Genomic DNA, 25,735 nt, shown 5'->3' with positions numbered 1-25,735 from the left:
AATTTCAACAAATAACAGTATACCTGGTGAGCATGGTATAATGTTAAATGATTGTTCACTTGGCATCCTCTGAAAGCAGAGGAGTCTCTGTAGACATTCTCTCATAAACTGTATGTGAGTGGACAAAGATAGCTGAATGGCATCTGATGATGCCTTGTGTTAAATCTTAGATCTTCACTTCCCACATATACGTCAATTCAAGTCAAATTTATTCATCTGGCTTCAAATCACAAGTTTGTCGGAAAGAGATTCACAGTTATATTTAGCGTCAGACATCTTATACCTCAAGACCCTTGGTGAAGATATGGTCCCAGCAGTTAGAGAGCTGTTACATATTCATGTTAGTCTGAGCACACTTTTGTAAATCATTTTCAAAAACATGGATGAAGCTCCAAACAGATTGTAGAAATGATTGCATATAGTTTAATGCATTATGACTGGATGATCCATTACAGTGAAAACCAGTTTTATGCAGTTGCATAGTATTCAACAGAGGACTTATTTTATCAATGAAAATGGAAGTAAAATGAGGTAATGCTTGTTATTCTTCATTAAAGTCCATTGTCACTGAGGACGAATATCCACGCGGATTATTCTCGCAGAAAAATATAAAAGTTGATTTCATGGGTTCTTATGGACTTATGGACAACTTTTGTGCGGTGAAGAAAGTTTCCGCCCAGAATTTGACCTTTCCGCGGAATTCGCCATTTATACTAGTCGCGCAGACCGGGAGAGTCCGAAATCCAGTCAGACAGGGTAGTATGGGAGTAAGGTTGATAATTTCACAGCACCCGGTTTTATGAACAATGAATTAAAGGACAACGTCTGGCAGTCCATTGTCCTGCTTGGTGGCTGCGGTGAGAGTGGTAAGTGCTAGAAAGTTGATGTTGACGCTTGTTAAACGTTAGCTTGCTAGCTCGCTGCTGCTACTGCTACTCTTGTCCATATTCATCCGCACCCGCAGCGCAGACTTGGAACACAACAATGCGAAATTCCGCACCACGTCTGTATCGTGCCTGTGTGTATGGTTTGAGCGCGGAAAGGCGCTGCGCGAATATTCCGCAAATCCGTCCTGCATTTCCGTATCGCGGCAGTGAGAATGAACCTTTATGGTGGGGAACCTTGGAGGACTCGTCTGGCTGAGAGCCTGGACCACCTTGAGAACCAATGGGATGAAGACGTAGTTGTACATGTTTGTCAAAATAATGTACAAAGCAGTGCACATCAGTGCAGCACAGCAGAAAGGAAACTTTCCTTAGGCCCCGTTCAGATAGAGCGTCTAAAAGCGTGTGGAAAATGCCAGCTGTGCCGTTTCCATCCTTTTATCCAAGGCGCTTCAGAGGTTGCGCTACTGTCGCGCCTGCCGTTACTAAGCAACCAAAACCGCCTGTCACTCACAGGGGGAGTAAAAAAGTTACAAAGTTTACAAAAAAGTTAAATGGAAAAAGAGCGTATCATCATGCTCACCAGTTATCCCAAGCTCCGAGCTGATAATTCTCCAGGCATTGTTCCTTCTGTTGGAGTGAAAGTAGTACGAAAAAACAGGCGCGTTGCACCGAATGCGCGCCGCGTCTACATTGAAACTAATGGATTTGTGCGCGCAAAAGACGCTACATCTGAACGGCCCCTTAGGCCCGATCACACAGAAAGTGTTCTAGCAGCTTGAGGTGGCTTTTTGTTATTGTTTTTGATAAGAATTAAGCTTCTTGCACGTTGTTTTTGTGTTGCTACATGCCTCGCCTGTCTGCACTCTAGGCGCCTGGTGCTTTTGCTGGAGTGCTCTCAACTCCTTGAATTGAAAAAAAAAAAAAAAAGTCAGCTCCCCTTTTTTCCAATTTTCCAATCAGATGATTCGAGAGGCGGGCTCTCTGTGGGTGTCACGACATCAAGTTTGCCACTAGTAAACAATTGGAGGAGAAACTGGTGGTGCTCAGTTGCTCGGCAGGACCAATGGACTTCCTGTAGATAGTGTTCATTTTTGTTATGCAAGGCCCGACGATAGACAGCAGGTCATCCTAAAATACGCCTGGAAACAGTCATCATGGAGGCAAAGCTCCTGGACCAACTGTTGATACTCTCCATGATCCACCCTTTTTTTCAGGGTCTCATGTACCCACACAGATCTCTGTGACCCTGAGCCCAACAAACTATTTGCTGACAGCCTCTCACCCTCAACCAGAGCTACAGCAAGTATGCTCTGCCTGTCCATTTTCATAAATAGCTACTAACTACTTTCAAATAAACTGAAAAAATAGATAAGATAAGATAAGATAAGATAAGATAAGATAAGATAAGATAAGATAACATAACATAACATAACATAACATAACATAACATAAGATACACCTTTATTTATCCCCCAATTGAGAAATTCCAGTGTTACAGCAGTCAAGAAGAGAAAGAGTCAGATTAAAAATTAAAAAAACTAGGCATGCAAAAAATACAAGATAATAAATAATAAAACAAAATAAAATAAATAATAATGAGCAGCAATAAATAAACTGATTGATTACATGGGAATGTTAGGGTACAAAAGTGATGGGGTGGTTGCCTGGCAACAATAAATAGGCGCAGCAAGCGTTTTTTACCAGTGGCATTCAATTTGAAAACCCCCCAAAACAAAACACACAGTGCGGTGCACATCACACACTCTCTGTTTCTCAAACACACACACACACACACTGATACTGATAATACAGCAACTTACTGTAGGTCTTGTGATTGGAGCCTGGAATAGAAATAAGGTTCCAGTCCATGCTGGCATGGTTGTAGCTGAGGCCAACTGACTTAGGGAGGTCACAAAAATGTTGGTCATTATTATTTGCAAATAATCTTTTTAGATGGGTGAAACGATCCATTTTTATCATAAAACTGTAATCTCTAACTCATGATTCCCAACAGTTCAAATGTCCTTTTAAATGACCCATGATTTCCTGAGAATGGATCTCTTAAGCTGCCTTCAGATAAGAAAATTTGCTCTTCGCTCACTGTGAGGGAGGGTGAAGTGCAGACATTTGCAGAAGCAAAGCGCAACATCGGTATGGGTATGAGCTAACTTTAGCATTGCATTTACTAAGTTTTTAAACTATATGCCTATTCACAGACCTGGGATGCCAATCTGACTACTGAATGCATTTGGTCATGCATTATTTTTACCTGCAAGATTGTGGTATGAGTTTTTCTTCCATCACTCTCTGCTGTCCCTGCTTACATGTGTCGCCTCTGGCAACACCACATACAGCTGTGGCAAACAAGGTTGTAGTTCTAATATTTTGAAATTTGAGTGAAGCGTTTGCTGGCAATTTAGAGCTCCAAGGGTAGCACTTCTGCTTATTTGGACGCTACCACTTTTCCCACAGTACAATAAAAGCACAGCTAGCACAGAACAGTGTTAGCGCTGATCATGTGTGGGCATGATGATGACGGTCTTTCAGAAGCAAAGTTGTGTGAGGTTGTTATAGTGCTGTAATCCTTGTTGGGCTAGGTGACTTGTTGATTATTTTCAGCACATCTACAATGGAGTAATAGCAGTGTTTCCCACAGGTGTGAGATATAATGAGCCAGTTGAAAGGGCCAGCTTTACCTGCTAGCGCAAAAATAGTCCACTACATGTGCAACAACAACAAAGAACTGTTAATTGTTAACAAACTATTTAGAGTTATTGAATATCTCTATTAATTTCATATACCTTACATCATTATGCTTCATTTCTAATCACACATAGAGCTAGTCTTTATGATATTTTTGTCCTTGTCTGTCTGTCTGCTTGCTACTCTGTGTTTACCCCTACCTAAATCTAAACCAACGATAGGCACAGAACCGGCACTTTGAGGCGCTGCCTCGGCCGGAGGGGGAGAACAAGAGAGGGTTATCCACAAATTACATAATTACAGATGGTGTTGTTCTCTTGGATGGATAAAAGAATTAATATAACCAATGCTAAAATGGCTCGCTAAATATACTGAAATACACTGAACATCATTCAGTGATCTTAAACATTATTTAGGCTATGGACACTGGAAACTGAATAAGAGATGTAGTGGACCTGTCTTTGACTTGGTGGTGATCAGGAGCCTTTCCCTTTTGAGGTGATTCAGGCAGTACTTTACTGGGAGAATTTTTAAGTCATGACAAAATAAGGAAGGGGAAATTGAAGTACATCATGGTTACGTTATGCACCACAGGATGTTTCCCTGCTCAGGTTTAAATTCAAGGTAAAAGTTCTTGCAAGAGTTTGGTGCCCTGATACGACAGTATGCTGGTGTGTCTATGCCAACTTAAGTCACGTCACATAAAACCTGCATCTGTATTAAGCTGCTAGGGTTTTTAAGACACATGACTTTCTTTAGTTAAACGTGTAGAGTGTAGGATTTAGTGGCATCTGGTGGTGAGGTTGCAAATTACAAGTGTGTAGGAGCACCATGGTGGCCAACGCAAAACGCTAACAGCCCTATCTAAAGCCAGTTTTTGGTGTATTCTGGAGAAGAGGACCCGCTCTGTAAGTAGATGTAAACTGCTTTTTCTAAGGTAACAGAAACACAATGATTCTTATTTTCAGGTGATTACACACTAATGAAAACATATTTATAAATATTCTGGAACTTTAAAGACAAAACTGAGGTAGTAACTAAACCAAGTCAGACAACACACTGACCTACAGTCTGATCACCAGCTGTACATACACCTCCTCTTTAACAATATGTAGTCATGCACTGAATTATGGATCAACATTAGCACACAGCTGGCTCCACTGAAGTTAATCTGAACTGTGAACTTTGACCCCCATTATGGAAGCTTTAATCTCACACTGCTTCCTCTGCTGCAGTGGCCATGGTAACGGTTACCAGGGCTGCGGGCGGAAACTGGCCAATGGGTGTGGAGTCTTCTAGCAGGGAGGAAGGTTCTTATTCGTCATGTCATTGTAGAGCTATTGTCTTTGCTGAAGGATGATGCGGTGTTACATATGATAATGTATTATTTTGTAACTTCATTTATAAAACATGACAGCATGCACATGTATGATCTGACAGTATGTCTGTGTCTATGGTTAGACTGTAGTTTGTAACTGGGAGACCATCACACAGTGAGTTGTAAACTATCATCACCTGTAGAAAAGCAATAGGCCAATGAAGACAATGCATGGACGGCCAATCTCTAAGGATACTAAAGCTCCAAAGCAGAAATTTTAAAATAAAGGCTCAAAGCACAAAGCAGTTTTGTACGAAAATGTTATAATACTTATTTAAAGCATGCCTCCAAAAGGAGTAATCTTTAATATCAGCTCCATAAAGTTTAATTATTAGGTTAAGCCTTTTTACTTACCTCTTTTCCATTCATTTGTCATTTGGATTTAGGCGACAAATCATACACTGGGCTCATAAAAGCTTAGTTTTGTAGTGAAGTGAACGGAACAGTTTGAACCAGCAACAGACCAAACAACCAGACTGAACTGAAGGCAGTCAGAAGCAGCGCCTAAACATCACACTGTTATGCAGAGTTGTGGGTTTCTTTTCAACATTGAGGGGGGGCACATATGAAACAGGGAGTTTGGGATCGTCAGCCAGAAAATTTTGAGCGTCAAACACTTATTTTCCTCCATTCTGGTTAATATTTATGCACCAATTTTGTGCCTTTCTGCATCAATTTATGGTGTAAATGTCTTTAATTTTGTCAAAATAAGAGTCCTCTTCTGTTTGGAATATTGAGAGAGATATGTACCCTGCATCCCACTGAAATCTACGTCCATGCTCTAAGAACAGTGATTTGATCGCTTAAAGATAGTGTTTAATTGGTGATGTAATAGCTTAGCTAAGTGGGATAAGTAAACAACAGCTAATACACAAATAGTACATTTTTCCATCTGTTACAGGCATTACTCATACTGACACTGTGTCACCATTGCAAATGCTTAATTCTATTGCTGACAAACTATATGTTAAAGTGAAAAACCACAGACTGTATAAAATAATGGACGTAGCTACTGTGACATCACCCATTGGATTGTGGACTGCTGTTTGACGCCTTGGGTTCGGCATTTCGGCCATAGCTATCTTGTTTTGGTTTTTTTTCAAGCCAGAAATGACCATATATAGACAAGAGGGTGGAGCTGTGGAAGAGTGAGGGGTAGATGTAACTTTTTTACAGAGAGATTACACTATAGGGTGGCTACGAAGTCCAAGCAGCAGCATACCGCCCCAGTGTGTGACTTTAGACAGCATGCTGTCATTGTGGAAGCAAAAGACAGGCCTGACATGTAACACAGTGGTGTCGGCCTCTATTGTGACATAACAAACGTGTCCACTGTGCTTTTTAAACAATAACAATGATTAATAGGGCAATAACAATCATTTCTTTCTTATTCTTTGAGTTAGCTGCTAACTGCTACCACCTACTTTTTAACCTGGCAGCGAGTCGCTCACATAACACATCTTCAAAAATTCCCACCCATGATCCCATACTGCTTGCTGCCCCTTTTATGCAGACATCATTTTGGCGCTGTTACAACCTCCGATGCTAGCGTAAAGTCAAGATCACTCTGTACCCCCATTCCATGATTGTACCTTTTAAACAGAATGGTGAGGCAGAAAAATGGTGTGAAATTCCTGCCTTGAAGAAGCAGTGTAATAGGGGCTATAGACTGTAGCAACACCTTACAGACAGCCTGTCACTCAAAGCAGCCGTGTTAGATATGCATAACTTTAAGCCTTAATAAAATGTAATCTGATGAGTTACAATAAAAAAACACCCCTGCACAGTTGTCATGAATGTGAAACAATGAAACATTTTTTGTACCAGGCTGTAAACATGTTTATTTCTGCTGTAAACAGGCATTTTAACATGGGGGTCTGTGGGGATGAACTCTCTTTTGGAGCCAGCCTCAAATGGTCATTAGAGGAACTGCAGTTTTTGGCACCTCTGCATTGGCTTCATATAGTGAAAACTGTCCTCAGACCTGTACACCTGCTTTAACAAGAACACTGCCAATTCTCTGTGACTTTTTCTGTCACATTTGTTTTAATTGTACAAGTGTTGACAGATTTTAGTACTTTCAAAGATACACTTCAGTTGTCACGCTGCACGGTAGCTCCCAGTACCTCTGTTCCTCCCAGCTCACATTATTGTTTTCAAACAAAATTTTTAACTGTACTGAATTTGAGAACATCAACAATTTGTTAGGAGGTGATTTGGGAATTTTTAGGTGCAATTAGGCATTTATAGAAAACCAGAGCGCCTTTAAACTAGTATTACTTTCCTTACTCCTGTAGGGTTTCTCATTGAGCAGATGCTGTCAGCAGTGGTGCCTCTCTGTTCTTGTCCCTGCTGGCTCCTTTCACTACAGTAGTTTTGTTGAAGCATGAGACTACAGTCTGTTTTCCAGTTCATGCTGGCTTTGATTATCTTTTGGGCACCTCTGCAGCCAACATCTTCAGCTGAATCTCTGTAGACATGTGAGGTGTGTTTGGACATGTTTTACCTTTTATAGAAGCAGATTAGGGATTTCTGGCACATCTCCACCTACTTCCATTGTGCAGGGAGAAGGGAAGAGCTACTTTATTGTTAGACCAATGTGTTTTGGCTTGTGGCCTTCATCAGGGTCACCATAAAACACTTGACATTTTTTTTTAAATAAAATGGGTTTGGAGCAAAATCATTTAAAAAGATAAAAAAAAATGTAAAAGACAAATAATCATATATACACACACATACACATTAGTCAAGCATTAGTCAGACTTGTGGAAAGTGATTGGAAATGGTAAATAGACTTGCACTTCTAGTCTTCCATCCACTCAAAGTGCTTTTACACCACATGCTACATTCCCCCCTTCACACACATTTATACACTGATGGCTGAGGCTACCATACAAGGTGCCACCTGCTCATCAATTAAACATTCACACACACAGCCATTTAGTGCAATGTGGGGTTCAGTATCTTGCCCAAGGATACTTCCACATGCAGACGACCCACTCTATCTACTGAACCATAGCTGCCCTTAAGATGCATAGAGGATGTCAAAAGCCAAAATGTGCATATTTAATGGCATACTTAAAAATCACACTCGCGCACACACGCACACACACACACACACACGCTGAAGGACCATCCCCATGAGATCCTAGCGTGAGGTAACACAGCACAATGTGATCATATCACTGCTCATCATATTTTGCCACCTTGGCAGAAGCCTTGTGGCAGTAATTAACATCTGCTACCAAACTGTTAATCTCACACTCTCACACCGACTTTGAAATGACTTGACCCTGTCATAAACCCGTTAATAACTGTTGGATAACATTAGCTTTGTCATGCTAACAGTTAGCCATGTCACTGTGTGTGTGACACTTTTTCCCGCGCAGAGCTCTGGTCCTGCAGCAGCAGTCTCATGAGAACACAGAGAGAGAGGGCCTGAGTAAATCAAAATGCTGCATGAAGCTCTACAATGAAATTAGATTTTTACTGGTTTTACAAAGTCAAATTTGTGGTAAAGTTGCGATGATTGGACAAAATCACAAGGTTGTGCAAAATTCAGGGGGTCAGTCAGTGTGCTCGTGATTAGTGGTTCTGCTCGAAATTGGGTCAGACAAGTGTAGAGACCCTAGATGTATGGAGCAGGAACTTGATACTGAAGCCCCAATTCCAGATCAATGCGCAGACTGACTCCAAGAGTGTTAAATATCAATGCCTGCGCCTGGGATATTTTGGCTTCATTTTTGTACAGTGGGAGGAAGTGAAGCAGTGTTGTCTATCTTTTATATACAGTGTAGGGGACCACAGCAGGCCCAAAGAAGCAAAGTTCAGTCCTGCTTCCAATTTTTTTCCCAGTGGCCATATGTGGTATCGCAGTGAAAAAATCCGCTGTGGCCCAAAAAGCATTTCCCTATAGAATACCTTTGTATAAGATTGTAAAACTGTTGGCAGGACACCTAGAAATTCAAACAAGGTCAATTATAACTCATTCTTTTATGAATTTTTGATCCATGGTTTTTTTGTAAAACTTTTCTTGAGCCAACAAAGAGCGATTTAAAAATCTGTGACATCACCACAACGTAAAGTCTATGAGCACGGAACTCATGGACGGAGCCAGCAGAAGAAACACTACTGCACATACTTAGCAGGCAACTCCATATGAGTAAATAGGCTTGGGGTCTGGTATGTAGTTATGAATATACATTTATAGACCACCATCAAACCAGGCAAATTCTGCCCCACTTGAGATGTTCCCTAAAGGCCTCCCAAACACCACAAGCCACTGGAGAGCATAGCAGATGTGCAAGGCAGAAGCGTGGTTAAGTTTATAAGAGTGAAAAAAGACATTTCTTACTTAAGATTTCAAAGACAATATTGAGTGGAGCTGGCTGTTTTGCCAGAAAGAGAAAACTGCAAGCTGTAGAGAAGCTGTTGAGAGAAAAGTCAGAATGAGCTCTGCCTGTTGTTTCTTTCCACCTAAGTGGATTATCCTGGTGAGCTGGTTAGCATTAAGATTTTGTTGCAATATAGTTGATTGTGTGATATTTTACTTTGAGAAACCAGTCCTGAGAATGTGTTGTCCTGAAATCTGACTGAGTAAAACAAGTCAGGATACACATTGCAATATCTTGAAAATGTTAAAAATAAGCCAAAGGAAAAAAAAATGTCATAGAATAGAAAGGAAGCGATAAGACATTTGGAATTATTTAGGAATTTGTAAAACACCAGCACTATGAAAAATAGTCCTCATTCGTGACGCTCCCCCCTCCAGCCGTGAAATAAACTTTTGAGATGAACCTTCTTTTTTTCTGAGAAACTGACACCACCACCTGATTGGGCTTAATTACTTCTACACATTTTATAAAAGAAGGATGAAATGTAATGTTACATTTCATTAAAACGCCTTGTAACAGGAGTGGTTTTATCATTCCTCTTTATGGTTCTCCTGTGTTCAGTAAACACTGTAAAATGAGTGACAATACAGTTAAAGGGAAATTTCGGTTTATTTCAACCTGTCTCCTATCATCCTAAATTTGTTTCAAGTNCAACCGGTCCCATTCCTTGCAACAGAGGCATTCCTCTTCTGTGGGCATTGGGGCACAGCATTCACAGGTAATGTTACACCACCAATCTCCAGAGCTAAAGCCTTCCAGCAGCCATTGAAATAAACCGAAATTTCCCTTTAAACACTGTTGCAGTGATATAAAATGTGTCTTCATACGAGGTTTTATCATCTTTCTTTACTTGTAAATCTAAATAGGTGATTAAAGTAAATTGTTATGATGTATTATGGTCGTGAAAATCTGTTTGATGTCTGCAGTGTACACAGGCAAAACTGTTTTTCGGAAGAATCAGTTTCCAAACAGAATTCAATAAAGGACTGCCTATCAGCTATCAGCTACAGCAGGTGATTATGAAGAGAGACTACACATTTGTTTGTCTTAGATGTATAAGCATACAACATTTCCACCGTAAAGCCATCAGTCTGCTCCTTGTGTCAGCTGTCATACCTTAAAAAGGTGCTTCCTCCTGACCTGTTTCTGTACAAAACTAACCACAGGATTGAAATCTAGGACTCTAAAGTAGATGACTGGATGCTAATGGCTATTTCCACACTCTGATCCAGTGGGGAGGCTTTGTTTTACAGATATTTAGAACATTTTTCAACCATAACTTCTGCTATTTGTACTTCTCATGTTGATCTTTCCCTTCCTGGTTTTCAGAACATTCCTCCATATTGCTCTCATGTGTCAGTATCATTAATTTAGAGAATCCACACCATCAAAGGTTCTGTTTTCGTGCTATCAGCTGTAACTGTTTTATGTCCTGTTGGTTGAGTTGCTAGGGCCTTTGTACGTCCACATGATTGGAAATTGAAATTCTTCTGGAAGTCAAGGATCAAGACTAATAAAGTGAAGAAAGACAGAAAAAGGAAGAATAATAGAATGCTTTAGTTAATTCTTGATGAGCTCATATAATCTTTGCACAATCTCTTTTTTTTATCTGTGCTTTTCATAAACTATAACAGCCTCATTGGCTCTTGTTTCCCACTGTCTCCTTCAGATCAGTAAGCAGCAGCTGCAGACAGTCAAAGAGCGTTTCCAGGCGTTCCTCAGTGGAGACACCCAGATCGTAGCTGATGAAGCCTTCATCAACGCTGTCCAGAGCTACTATGAGGTGAGTCTGTATCATCTGTCACACTCTGTCACCAGTGTACTCACAAAACACACATTGAATGTATTTTTTAACCCTGATATAAAACCTTTTGATTAAAAGTGCACATACTGCTGGGTTTGTCAAGCCATTAACCCAGTCTTTGTGGCCTTATGCAACCTCTGACCTCCCCATAGAGGGCAAAAAAATACACTTTCTATGTACACTGTAAACCCCAATTCTGTCACTCAACTTAAAACATTTTTGGAAATGGCCTGCACTCAAATTTTTGAGTTTAGCACAATACAGTAAGATAAAGGTTTTGAGTACACCAGACACAAAGTAAATGTGTCACATGACCCTTGTCTGAAAGGAATTTTATATCAGTTTAACATAACTTTTTTTGTCGTTTGAGCATTTTACTCTATGTCATATGGATTTGTGTAATGGATGGATTGGGGTTTGCTGTGTAGAATCAGTTAAATACTTGATGTTAATTTTATATTATGAATTATAAATAGCAAATTTCTGCAATCTAATGCTGTTTCGGATGCCTAAACTACCTGTTAAGTTCCCCTTGCAAGCCTCTTCTTGTTTCAAATGAATCTGTCTGAGCAGGAAAACTAATAATGGGTAGAAAAGTGTCCAAACCTCAGCGGAGATAACTTGTCTTGGCTCTGATAAATGATGCAGAGTGTGCACTGAGCTCCGCAGGGCAGTCTTAATAATATGCTCCCAAACGACCAGGATTCAGTGGGCTGGATCTACCAAGAATAGAAGAGGGAAATAAAAAGTGATGATAGCAATACCAGCGCCTTCTCTGCATCTCACATTTCTTAACAGTCTGGTTTGTACTGCATTTACAACTCGACATTTGATACACAGTATCCGCAGTGACTCACAGTGAGTAGAATAACCTTCAGTTCTTGGATTGCCCACATTACAAGAAGCCAGTAATAACAAGTCAAAGCTCAAAGTGCTGTTACTGTAATACTGTGAATGGATAATTATGTTGAAGCAGGCAAAGAGACTGATTGAAGGCTAAAGAGACAAAGAAATGTAACTTTTTAAGTTGTTTTTCCAAGTTTACATGTTGATTTTGAGATATTCCCCACAGATAGTACAAAAGCCTCATGGTCTGTTATATTTTGAGCATCAGCTGTCAGAGTAGCAACAGAGCTTCTCTCTGGCACAATAGCTGAGTCATCAGCATCAGCCAGTTTACATAAGTAGTTTGTTGAACTCATGTATTATGTTATACAGAGGTGTTTCTAATGTTTAGTCCGATATAAATACATAGAGAGTTACTTCTGTTATTTAGCTTACCCTCATCAATATAAGTGGGATGGACACTATAATAAAAACACGTATCAGTACAATGTGATACAATTCAACAGCACCAAAAACTGCATCCTTCAAAATGATCAGTAAAGTCTCTCTGAAGCAGCTTTAAAAAAAAAAAAACAGACTTCCTCCCACCACCATGGTCGGGTATGGCGTTATCAGTGGTAACCAGTGTATGAGCACATGCATAGCCATCATCTATCGCAACAAAAAACAGAGAAGCAGCTCGGATAACAACACATACACATAGGTTGTGGGCCTTTATTCACTGCTTAGGACACTCTCTTTACAGTGGCTAATGTACCATTTTTGCATTTTTGATTTTACTGGTCTTATATACTTTAATTGGCCCAGCAGCCAAAAAAACAAAACAAACATTTTTCCTATAATTTTAGGTATTTATTACACATAATCAGTACAAAAGTGAAGTACCCCTTAGATTTAGCTGTTTTCCTTTAGTTATTGATTTGTAATGGCAAGGCAGCTTTATTTGTATAGCGCATTTCATACACCAGGAAAATCCAAAGTGTTTTACAAGGCAATAAAAAAGGATACAGATTTACAGTAAAAGAGTAAAGAGAAAAAACTTATTAAATGATTTACAATTAAAAAAATCACCATCAAAAATAGCAAAAATGCAGACAAGAATGTCTGTAATATTGATATACAAAGCTGTACAAAACATACCACAGGTACTATTTGTTTGAATGTCATTATATATGTTACTTATAGTTATTATAGGCAGAAAAAGGTTAAGAAACTGCGCACAGTTGTTAATAACATTAAAAGCCTTGTGTTAACAAATGAAAGGATTCTGTTTACAGAAATGCTAATGGGCTTTCAATCTGAAATGAAAAAAGGAGGTGTTGAGTTAAAAATAACTCCTTATATATATTCTGTTCATTCATGTCTGTGACATATTCTACACAGTAGGTGTGTTGCTTTATTGACGACAACCATGATATTTAAAAATTAAGAATTGATATTGTGTAATAATAAATATACACATATGACATTGTGTCATAGTTTTGTGTAAATAATCCAGCGCCTCTTAAATCATTTCCCTTTCTTTCCGTTCTCACTTTGTCTCCCTCCCCCAACACCATCTGGTTGCTTTTTTGCTATCCATTAAGTTTAATTGCTCTAATTTTTGTGCGCTTTTGTATGGTTATGGTAACAGACTCTGTCTCCACCTCCCTACACTTGTATTCTGAGTGTAGTTCATTTGCCAAAAATGAGACAAAGGCAAGATAAACACAACTGAAGATGAACTTGACTAATAGCATCTTTAGATATCCTGATAATATTGTTATTGTGCACTCTTTTGGCCATGATAATCATATAGTGAAAATCTGATATTGGGCCAGCCCCACTACAGATATAGACATTAAAACTGTAGTGAAAGGTGTGATGTGCTTATGAGGGCAATGGATAAGAAGTGTTGTTCGGTCTCTGTGTTGTTCACATACAGGTAATCTTTGGATACTACAGCTGTACTGTAGTGAAACTGGAGTGCAGTGTTTCTGGTGAGATGACAATGTGTCAACAGGTCATTTTCACTGTCTATTTTTGCTGAGATTGAGAACAGTGCGTCACATGGAAAAAAAATAGGTGTCACACTGGCCGAAGGTCTAGATGAGCCACGCTGCTTGCATAAGCTGTGTGGTTGTTAACATGGGTGCTGAGATTCTGTGACGCACACACACTGCTCAGGTAGGCAGTGTTGCCCGTTTGCTGACATTTTTTTCTTTTGACTGCAGGCATTAACAGAGCAGAGATGCTCCGTCTCTGTAAAAGCCCAGTGAGCTAAGAACGCATCCCGCAATGGATTTTGCCATACCCACATGTATTTCAGCAAATCACAATGGATTTCATCTGTCACAAATCACTTTAAAACAATGACGTTGCTCACGTCACAGACTCTAATTCACTGTCTGGCCAATCAATTTCCCTGGCATAAACTTTAACTGACCAATCAGCAATCAGTTTTGTCGACCCCTGGTGGCAGATAGTTGTTTGCTGCGATATTAATGCTCTGAATTTTGTGTACAGCTCATTTAAAAAAACAAACAAAATAAATTCATACTATGTTTACTTGTTAAGCAGTTCCTCCAGGATTTTGTGGGCTGGTTTTGTGATTGTTGCAGCCTGAAATGCCGGCAGCTTTTTTAAAATAAATGTAGGCATTTTTTGCAATAAAATATAAATGCAATAAAAAAGTGAAAACTGCAAAAATAGTTGTGATGCTGAGCCTATTATTAGGAACATTCATTGTTTCCCACAGAATTAGAATGTATATGTGATGGTAGGTGGGTGGATGTAGCGCTGAAGGAACATCTCCAGGAGCTACTCTTTCTAAGTAACATCCAGCACTGAAACGTAGATGTTGACTCTGTCATTAACCCTGTATAAAAGATGCTAACAGTTAGCCCCGTCACTATGTGTTTGACTCTGTCAAGAGGGGCATGGTGGGGCTGAGCGAATCATTAAGTTGTGTGCAGCTCTAAGACAAAAGAAGATATAATATATTTTAACTGGTCAAATTTGCTGTAAAGTTGTGATGATTAGACAAAATTGCACTGAATGCACAGGGGTTGGCTGAAATAATTACATTGTTGTATAATCCCTGCGTGTCTTTTAAAAGCTGATCCAGAAACAAGTGTTGCAAGGAAGGACATTTGGAGATTTAAGGCTGCAGTTTGGTGCTAGAACAAAACAAAGGGGTGTATCTGTTGGGTTTGTGGCACTGACACATTGACTGACACTTCCTTATCAGTTAATGTGGCAGCCCAAGCAAGCCAAATGAGAACGCTGTGATATTTAACAGATGAAGCTGGTGGCACAGGTTATCCAATTCAATTAAAACCCATAGCTCTCAGCTCGGCTTTAGCTTCAGGCTAAAACTGACGTACACAGAGAGAGAGAGAGGGAGAGGGAGGGACAGAGTCGGGGAGAAGACAAAAATAGAAAGACAGAGAAAAACAGAGACAAAGGGTTACAAAGAGCATGGCTGTGTCGACAGTGGGTGACAGGTATTTACCACCCGTCAATCACAAGCTACTGTCCTTCAAATGTGAGTCAGCTTTCAGTCGATGTAAAAATGTTTGGTTTGTGATCGAAATTCTTTGTTTCTCTTTATTGGTAGAAATTTAACATGAAACAAAAGATATTAATGTGTAGGATATTTGGGTAGTGTTTCAGTTAATAAACAGATTTCCTCACTTCCTTCTAGTGGTGCCATGTTTTGATCTGATTTTACCAGGTTTTAAGATATTTGTCTCTGGGATTTCTCAATACAGTGGAGATGGAAATAACATTAAAAAAGATCAACAGCAGTGTGTCTTTCCAGAAACAGTGTCCCTGTGATTCTGTAAAATCCATAGATGTCACTGTCAGAAGTTTCTACTGACAAAGTTGCAAATGACATGCAATTCCTCAAAGTCTGTTCTGTCCTTTCATTCTGAAAATATGGCCTCTGCTGCACAGTGAAGTAGCACTCAGACACATTTATCAACTCCTTGATTCATAGTACAATATGTATATATTACTGAAGTGTATGTACTTATATAGTAAAATAGAATTTATTGGGAAAAATACATAAGCGCAAAAAATAAAGATAAAATTGCCAATGGTACGTATAAATGGTAGAGCAGGGTTCTGGTATGCATGCAATAGATAACTGCTGTATGGTGCATCGGTGTTACTATTATTGGACAAATATCCCATCCCAAATGTTGAGTGGACTGAGAGAAAACTAGACTCCTGCACCCTATATTGGCTCTGTTTTTAGGCTTTAGAAAATCAGTCACGACCAGGATGATAGCCATGAATTGATTGTACTCTTACAGGTTATTGTGTGAAGTGCGTGTGTATATGCCTGCAGGAGGAGGGCTGTATTGTTTGTTTGTTGGTGTAGTGCCGGCTGATAGCCAGGATGGAACTCATTCACTGGTGAACCGTGGTGCTTAAGATGTTACTGTGTTCTTTCAGAGAGGCATTAAGGGTTTAAGAGGTATTTGCGTGTGATGCCGTAGCTTTAGCAACATCCTTCTCTCAAGATCAGCTTCCAGAATGGAAGCAGCTTTCTTGATGACTTAAAAATACATATACAAAATATGTAAATCAGAAATCCTTTATTTAACTTCTTTTCAATTGATTGCAGGTCTTCCTGAAAAGTGACCGTGTGTCCCGGATGGTGCAGAGCGGCGGCTGCTCAGCCAGCGACTCTCGGGAGGTTTTTAAGAAGCACATAGAGAAGCGGGTACGCAGCCTGCCTGAAATCGACGGCCTGAGCAAAGAGACAGTGCTGAGCTCCTGGATTGCTAAATTTGACACCATCTACCGAGGCGAAGAGGACCCCAGGAAGCACCAGCAGAGAATGACGGCCAGCGCCGCCTCCGAGCTCATCCTCAGCAAGGACCAGCTGTACGAGATGTTCCAGCAGATCCTGGGCATCAAGAAGTTTGAGCACCAACTCCTCTATAACGCCTGCCAGGTCAGTCTTTAACTGTATTATATATAACTTTGCCTTCTGGAATATGTGTGTGACATGAACAAATCAAGATAGCTGTTTTACCATATTTTTTCACTTTCCCTGGGAGATTGGTGTTTGCGTCCCATAAGATTATAAGGCCAAACCCTGTTCTTTTTCCTAAACCTAACCATATGCTTTTGTTGGCTAAACCCTACTGCGTGCGTCCCAGAACATCAACAACCAACAAACCCAGGGTACCTTGCACGTCATATCTGGACGTGGAAAATCCATGACCAAACGCTGATATGTGATGAGTTCGCAGTGAGAATGTGTTGACCAGGAACCATCTTGCTGTGAAGCAACAATGCTAACCACTGCATCACCATGCTGCTGCGAGGCCAGCCCTATAAATGCAAAAGTCTGATCATCACTGAGTGAGTGAGTGAGTGAGTGAGTGAGTGAGTGATGAAGTTACACCAAAGGTTGGAGTGCATGATGATGTAAGTGTTGTTGTTTCCCCATTGGCTGCTGACAGAGCTGTGGGTGCTGACAGTTCTGTATTACTGTATTCCTCATTTTCTGTAACCACATTATTAAGCTAGCTAGCTAACTAGCCAGCTGCAGTTGAAATTGCAGTTTTGGACGGAGGAAAGAGAGGATCACCTCATCATATTTGAGGAACATCTGTATCTGTATGACACACAAGCCTTAAAATATAGATGTGATGTTATTGAATATTATATGTGTTGCAATGTTGAACGGGTGCTGCCATAGTTATGAGGAGAAAGTGGAAATAACATGTCCAATTAATTAGTTTGGCCAATTAATCAACGCCATAGACTGTTTTGCAAACTTTTGTTGTTCGTGGACCTTGGCTGTGCCACCAGTCACTCACTCAGTTGAAGAGGGGAGGGTTGTGTTAAATGATCAATGGGTACAGCTCCAGAGAAGGCAGGTCCCTTCTGCTGTGCGACTGTGTCTAAGTGTATTGTTCTTCATTTTAAGATGGCACTTCCTGTTTCATATTAAAAGCCCTCCAGTGTTTCATACACAGTCCAGCCATATACTAGGTTTTGAGCTGTCTTGGTTTCATTTAAGAACTCAAAAATTAGCTTGGTAATCAGCTTGAATTTACATTTTATTTAATTTCAACATTCAAGGCTGGCTAGTAGGGGCTGTTAGTTTGTTGTAACCAGTCAGTAGCGGTTGACATATCCATCCAGTTGGTGTTATTTTCAGTTATTATAGAGGCTGTGGTGGTGGCTGGTTTGAGCAGTTAATGTTGTTTATGAAAGAAATCTGTTGATACAAGAGTTATTTCTGTAAGTGGACTAACAGCAGTAAGGCTCTGGCACAGGGAGATGACATCTCCATTCATAATCCTGCCTACAAACTCTGAATGGCTTGGCGGTCAGTTTACACACCGCCAGACCTATTAGAGTCAATAAAAAAAAGAAAGATGTAGTCAGCGATTCAGAGGTCTGGAACCAGGCTGCTCCAATCACATAATTTCTGTCCTCTGGAGATGGAAAACGTCATGCTCACTTTTGTACACTGTTACTAAGATCACTATAACACTTGTGATAAGTTCTTCAGAGGTAGCCAATTATTGATTTATATTTTGGCCAAGCATTGTCTTGGAAGCCTGAAAGCTCTTACTTTAACTGAGAGAAACAGTGAAGGCTCCTGACAGCTAAATGTGCTGGAGTTGTGTTGGGTTCATATAATAAGGCTTTTCTTTTTATTTACTCTGTGGCAATAGCTTATTTCATACTGTAGAAAACTTGTCTTGGGAACTGGAAGGTCATTGGTTAAATTCCCCATACGGACCAAGTATGGAGTATGGACTGGTAGCTTGAGAGGTACCAGTTCACCTCCTGGGCACTGCCAAGGTGCCCTTGAGCAAAGCACTTCCCCCCAACTGCTCAGGGCACCTGTCTAAGGCAGCCCCCTCGCTCTGACATCTCTCCTTTTAAGGCGTGTATAGGCCCTGTTTGTGCATGTGTGTATTTCAGGCCTGTGTGTATATGACAACAGAGTGAAAAAACCTGAATTTCCCCTCAGGGGGATTAATAAAGTATATATTCTTCTTCTAGTTCTTCTTGCGAAAACACTGCCTTGGAACTTGTTAATTTTTTTAAATTCAGAGCAACCACTCCAATCTTCTGGATGAGTTTTTTAAGGAAACGAATCCACATTAAGGAAAGCTAAAAGAACCAGCCTGTCTATTGAGGGTCTTACTGAGAATGCATATCAAAAGTGAGACATGAGTAGTGTGTAAGCACTACTGAGGCATTCTGCCTGTTCAGTTTACATGGGATCCAACCTCCGTTTGATAGTTTCTATCCTCAGAAGCAGCTGTCTGTCAGCAGCAGCTCCTGAGGAGCTGAAAAGACAGCAGCTGGCCGAACAGTCTTCACCAGGCTGTGGTCATTTGACATGAAATAGGTAGGGTTGCAGAGGTATATGGGGTTTAAGGTAAGACATTATGATATTAAAATTGATAGTTATCATACTGCGAACATTTGCTTATTTACGATATTGAAAAAAATGCAACTGGACAGAGAATCTCAACTTTATTTCAGTTATTTTCGAAGGGAGACTTTTTGCACAAACATACATTAAAAAAAATGGTTTCAAGGACAGTTGCAGCGCTCAGTCTCAATTTTAGTTTAGTGTAGTTTGTTCAACCAAAAATAACCCCTCTGCTTTCATTCCTTTACAGGCCAATTTGACTTATAATTATAATAATGATTCTGTAATACTGTGAAACAGTGAAACCGTGATATTTTCTGAGATGATTATCGTACCCAGAAAACTTTTCACTCTTTTTTCTGTTTAATAAAGGGGGAGGGTTTTATATGATGATTTAGAGAGGAGTGTTACTGGTCCAGATTTGAAAAGTCACATGTCACACATTTCGCTGCTGTGATTATATTTAATTGTGTCCAGTCTGCTCCATCCAGTGCATTGCACCAGGCTCACAAAGCACAAATCAAACTGTCGAACCAGGCAGCGCTGATCAAATACAAATCAAAATTCTGTTACTGCACTGCATAGTTCTTGTCTCACATGTTTTCAGAAATATATCTAGTGCACAGTTTAGATGTAAAATGGGAAAGTTTGTGACATTTTTTTCCTGCTTGAAAACGCACCAAGCACCACTACAACTTGGATGTTCTGCTCAGTGCTACGTCACACGTCTCGCTGCTCTGATTGGTTTTAGGTCACTTTGTGTTGGTCTGAGTTAGACTCTGTACATCATGCCATTCACCCCAACTTCCTCCCCAAGATGTCCGGTGTTGCTTTATTAGCATCTTTGCTTTTGAGAAGGAACTGTCTGTATTTGTCACAGCATGCATGTGAACTTTTAGATGTGAAGCTGATGTGAAGCTTTCAGCGACGAATATAAACTATAAAATGAAACAATTCAAAAAAGGTGGTAATTGTGATGAGACAAAAGAAGTCTGAATACAGAGAAGCAGGCTGAACACAGAGGAGGAACAATACTAATGACAGGCTTCTATACATAGAAGATCCACTGTTTAAGAGCCAGGTATTGCATCAATGAAAAATTTGCTGCTGGATAGAAAATGAGTTATTAATATATGCAGAGTGTAATGATAATAACAGGGCAGAGAGCTGGGCTGTAAATGCAGATTGATGGTGTAATAATGTGTCCAGTTGTCAGCAGCTGGAGGCTGGCCTATAGGTACTCAGCCAGACTTTTGTCAGAGCTGAGTCCATCACTGAGGACGCTGTTGGGGGTGAATCCTGCTCACTGTCAGGGCTCCTTTATCCCTTTATCTGTCTCATTCTGTTTCATTCCAACACTGGTGGAAGGGGGCTGTCTCAGAGCACAGTAATGTCCACTTTAAGCCGACCAAATCAGAAAACACATCTCTAGCTCTTAGTGTTTCACCATGTGCTAAGACTAAGCCAGGGTTTTTTATACCCAGGTTTTTCATGGCACATACGACAAAGGTGAAGAGGTTTAGCCATTTTTGTTTTGTTCAAATGTTTGGTGTGGACCAAGATCTTTAGAAAAAATGACCTGAAAATGCATACATTTTGTCTGCAGGCATAAACAGTGTTTTCAAATGACTTCGCCTATTAACCAGAACAATGCCACAGGAAGTGATGCACTCAGAATCAGAATCAGAAATACTTTACTGATCCCCACGGGGAGATTGTTATTCGTTACAGTCACCTCGATGTAAAGAATAGAGAATTATAAGAAGTAAAAGTAGGAGTATGAAATAGAAGTATGTGAATTTAAGTAATAAAATACAATAAATAGCAAATTAGAGCAAATTATAATTTCCTTCATTTTTAATGTATTGATTAGTTTTTGATCAACCCATTATGAAGTAATTCAACACTCACCATCAGTTCCCATTAGTCCAAAGTGATGTTTTAGAGTAATTTTTGTTTGACTTACAGTCCAAAAATCCAAATATGTTTAAAATGCGTCATGCAACGAGTCAGAGAGAAGCAGCAACCCTCTCATCTGAGAAGCTGGGACCAGCTAACGGTTAGGATGTCTATTGGTTAATGCATTATCAAAATTGTTAACAATTTTTGATAAATGAACTGAAGCTCTGTGGAAGATAGGATTCAAAGATATGCTATAACCGTATACATGACAGCTAAATATGTCTAGTTCATCTCTACACACATTTGATTGATTGATAATCTCTGAACACCATCACATAGGCATGGTAAAAAATACCATATGTTTCTTGCCATATTTAAGCAATAAATATAGAAAAGAGATACAGGAAACTAATATTACACAATTTCAACCTTCAAGCCTGTTGTATAATTAATGTGACACAACAAACTGTGAAACGTTTGTAGGCATAAGCTGAAAAGCTTGTGGGAGGGAGAAAAAAAACACTAGAAATCTGGCAAGAAAATCCAAGGCTTAAATAAATGCTTTCCTTTTAGGACTACAAACTGTTACACTCTAAATCCTAGAATGCCAGCTTTTCTTGTGGTGTTTGCTGTTAATATCAGTACACTTCATTTGGATTTGGAAGGTATTTAGAATTTTTAGGATTTCGATACACTACATACTGCATTGGCAGCCAAAGAGATGTGTTACAGAGGAAACCAGTGGTTTGTCTGAAGTAGCATGGCGATGTAATCATATAGATAATTAGAAAAGTGCACTCAGCAGGGTGTGTCTGGGGGCATGTGGTATATACATGACAGTAGTGCAATGAAGGGAAGGCACTATGTAGGTTACATTATCAAGCTGTAACCAGAGTAGACAGGCTAAATGGAGACAAACCCCTGACATGATGGGCCATATTTAAACAATCTGTAGCGCATGGTCTAAAGTGGATGACACAAGTGCATTTAGGGCTCGTTCTTCGTTAAACGGCACATAATCTGGGCACAAAGTAAGGCACAAGGGGCAAAGGGGTTGTAATTAGTCTCTTACTTAATCGTAGGTGCAGTCTTCTGCTGAGAGTATTGCAGTAAGAGCAGTAATGTCACTGCAGCAAAACTGTAGTTATAACAGAGAAAATAGAACTAAACTTCTGAAATAACAGATGTTACACTGCTCCTTGTCTGTAAATACACACAGTGTGTCTCTTAATGGGGAGTCGGACAGCAGCCCTACAACTCTGCTCTGCTCTCTGCTATGTTCACATTTTAGAAAATGTAACTAATATTTTCCTCATTAATGATGTTTTATGTTACCAATCCTCACGTCCCTGTGTGTGTGTAACAAGCAGAATGTACATGTGTTGTGAACACACCTATGTAGGAGCATCTTACTATCTGAATAATGCAGCATTTAAATAACAGGAAAATACTGCAGCATTCATTCACTTTAGATTTTAGGTTTTCTTTGGTCAATGGCTCAGTTGCTTTTTGCTGCCTCAAAATAGCAATACACAAATAATGCACTTGACCACACTTCCGACACACCCATGGGTGCACAGATGGGCGCACATAAATTTGCTACTAATGTCTAGTACACACTACACAACATTTCTGCCCGTTCTGACAGTCACTATGTCACATTACGTGATTTTGGAGTCAGTAGCGGCAGTAGCTCAGTCCATAGGGACTTGGGTTGGGAACCGGAGGGTCGCCAGTTCGAGTCCCCGTCCGAACCAAAATATGGAGCGTGGACTGGTGGCTGGAGAGGGGCCAGTTCACCTCCTGGGCGGAGCGTGGACTGGTGGCTGGAGAGGGGCCAGTTCACCTCCTGGGCACTGCCGAGGTGCCCTTGAGTAAGGCACCAAACCCCCCAACCGCTCGGGGCGCCTCACCAAGGGCAGCCCCCTCACTCTGACATCTCTCCACTTTGTGCATGTGTGTGTCTTTCGGACCTGTGTGTAATTGACAAGCAAGAGTGAAAACATTGAATTTCCCCTCAGGGGGATTAATAAAGTAAATAAACTTAAACTTAAACTTAAACTTATAAAATCGTGCCATGACTTGGCCAACAGACATGACACACTACATGATGGATCACTTTGATGTACTGTACGCAAACATACAAGTCACTGAATCCTCCAGAACAAGTTCCTTCAAATGTTTCACAATAAAAGCCTATTTAGAAAATGGAGGGATTCTCTCAGCCGAAGTTACAAGGGGCTTTTAATCTGAAGCAAATTCAGGAAGTCTTGAGTTTGAAATGACGGCGCGATACATTAACTTTATGAAGACAACGGGAGTGGATAAAAAGTAAATATATAAAGATACAGAGGGATTAATAAATAATGGACCGTCTATAATGTAGTTTGTTTCAAATGAAGCTGGGAGCCTCTGCAGTTGTGGTGAGTAAAAGCCCCGCCGCTATTTGTTAATGTTATTACTTTATGTCCGACCGTGAGGATGTACCATTGTTTGCTAGCTTGATGCTAATGGCAGTACTCACCGGGTTGACAAAGTGCCTCTGCTGTTTGACACCATCATTTTTCCCTTTTTACTCTGTGTGGTAACATCCCTAGAGGAAATATCAAACAGCCTGGGCTGTTGTTGTCGTACAGTTGTGCACGGCAGCAGATATCTCTGTGTTCCTATTGGTCAAAGTGACGGCTGTGACAGGAGCGGTCGCAAACGACAAAAAGAACATCAAACATGCTAGACTTTCTGGCGGAATGTCGTTGGTTGACGTTAACTATGACGAATTACACGAGATGAAACGATGGATTGTCGTGTATGACACTCGTTGTTTACGATCCATGCCGACATCGTACGTCACTGCGTTGGGCCACAGTTTCAATCCGGTTCATAGAACTGTTAAACTTATTCATAAATTAGTCTTAACAAAAGCAGTATCATTCTTGTAGCACAACAGGTGTTATTTTCTGGTCACTCGTGTCCTTGTATACCCTAAAAAACTCTTTCCATGTCAGACTTAGACACAAAATAGAAGGGTTTTTTTTATCTTCTCCTCTTGTCATGGACAATTGCCTTTTCTGGAGTAACCACTCTGAATTAATGAGCTGCAGGCTGAGAAATCTGTTGCTGTCTTTTGCAATACAGCTCTGTATGGAGACATGGGGGAAGGGATAATAGGAGGTCTTGTTGGCAAAGGCGAAGCTGTTTCTCTGCGTTTGTGATGCTACTTTGCAATCCTGAATGAGTTATCACTTTAATGTGTGCTATTTTTATTTGTAAGTTCTGATGCATACGGTTATGTGAAAGGTTTTCTGTCTCAATCTATCCAACAGCTGTGCAGTATTCTTATTAGCCATATGGGCCTGAACTTAGGATGAATGAAAGGAAGCAGGCTGTTATTATAGAGAGGCTTTTATTTCTAAGTATTTTTATCATATTTAAGTAAGAGGCCTTATTTGCCATTGTTGTTGCTGCAATTTGCTTTGAATACATTGTTTTCAGATAAAAAGTGCATTCAAGCAGACATCTTTGAGTAAACTTATATTTGTGACCACTGTAAACACACATTGTAAACTTCCTTAGAATGACGTAGTCTGGACTTTTTACACAGCTACTGTACTTTCTTCCCAGAAGTGTGAAGACAACATGGAAGCAGTGAAACAGTCATTCTGTTGAAATGATAAAGTCAGTGCAGCAGTGGTGGCTCTGTGTCATGACTGTATCATTGAACTGACGGTAGTGTATTGATGGAATTACCCATGTAGTAATTTCATTTTATACCCTGTTTTGGCTCAGCCTTTATTGAGGATGCACCTTCATTAACAGCCTGCATCCAAGTGTGAGCCATTTGAACCATCACTTGAACAAAAATAATTTGGCTTAAACTTAACCATGCAAAAGCTAAAACAGAACTAAACAGTATATTTAACAAAAAATACAGATTCACATGTATAGTGGTATTCTTATGCAGTTTTTGATAGGCAGCCATGGCCAGAGGCATTATGTTTTTGGGTTGTCTGTCCACCTGTACATCCATCCATACATTTGTCCGTCCCATTCTTGTGAACGTGATATCTCAAGTACGCCTCAAGAGAATTTTTTTCAAATTTTACACGAATGTTCAATTAGACTCAACATTAACTGATTAGTTTTTTGTGGTCAATGGTCACGGTCATGGTGTCCTTGAATGTCTCATTCTTGTGAACATGAAAACCTAAAGAACAGCTTGAGGGGTATTTTCTCAGATTTAGCATAAATGTCCACTTGGACTTGAAGATGTACCAATTAGAATTTGGTAGTCAAAAGTCACTGTGACCTTGCATCCCTTTCATTTTTGTGAATATAATATCTCAAGAACACCTTGAGGGAATTTCTTCAAATTTGGCACAAATGTTCACTTGGACTAAAGAATTAACTGATTATAATTTT

At 40.0% G+C, this 25,735-nt stretch overlaps 1 protein-coding gene across 3 annotated transcripts in view; it reads left to right on the top strand.

The window, feature by feature from the left end:
* Nucleotides 1–25,735, top strand: part of cadpsa (Ca2+-dependent activator protein for secretion a) — a 273,414-nt gene that overhangs the window by 38,271 nt on the left and 209,408 nt on the right. For all 3 annotated transcript variants that reach the window (XM_050039323.1, XM_050039322.1, XM_050039321.1), the window contains exons 2-3: nucleotides 11,032–11,145; nucleotides 16,628–16,960. In XM_050039323.1, the coding sequence (XP_049895280.1) occupies nucleotides 11,032–11,145; nucleotides 16,628–16,960 (447 nt within the window). The remainder of the gene's footprint in view (nucleotides 1–11,031; nucleotides 11,146–16,627; nucleotides 16,961–25,735) is intronic.

This window comes from Epinephelus moara, chromosome 24 (assembly GCF_006386435.1).
Source record: "Epinephelus moara isolate mb chromosome 24, YSFRI_EMoa_1.0, whole genome shotgun sequence".
NCBI classification, from domain to species: Eukaryota; Metazoa; Chordata; class Actinopteri; order Perciformes; family Serranidae; genus Epinephelus; species Epinephelus moara.
Note: the sequence above shows the minus strand (reverse complement) of the source record. Positions and strands in the feature narration are given on the sequence as shown.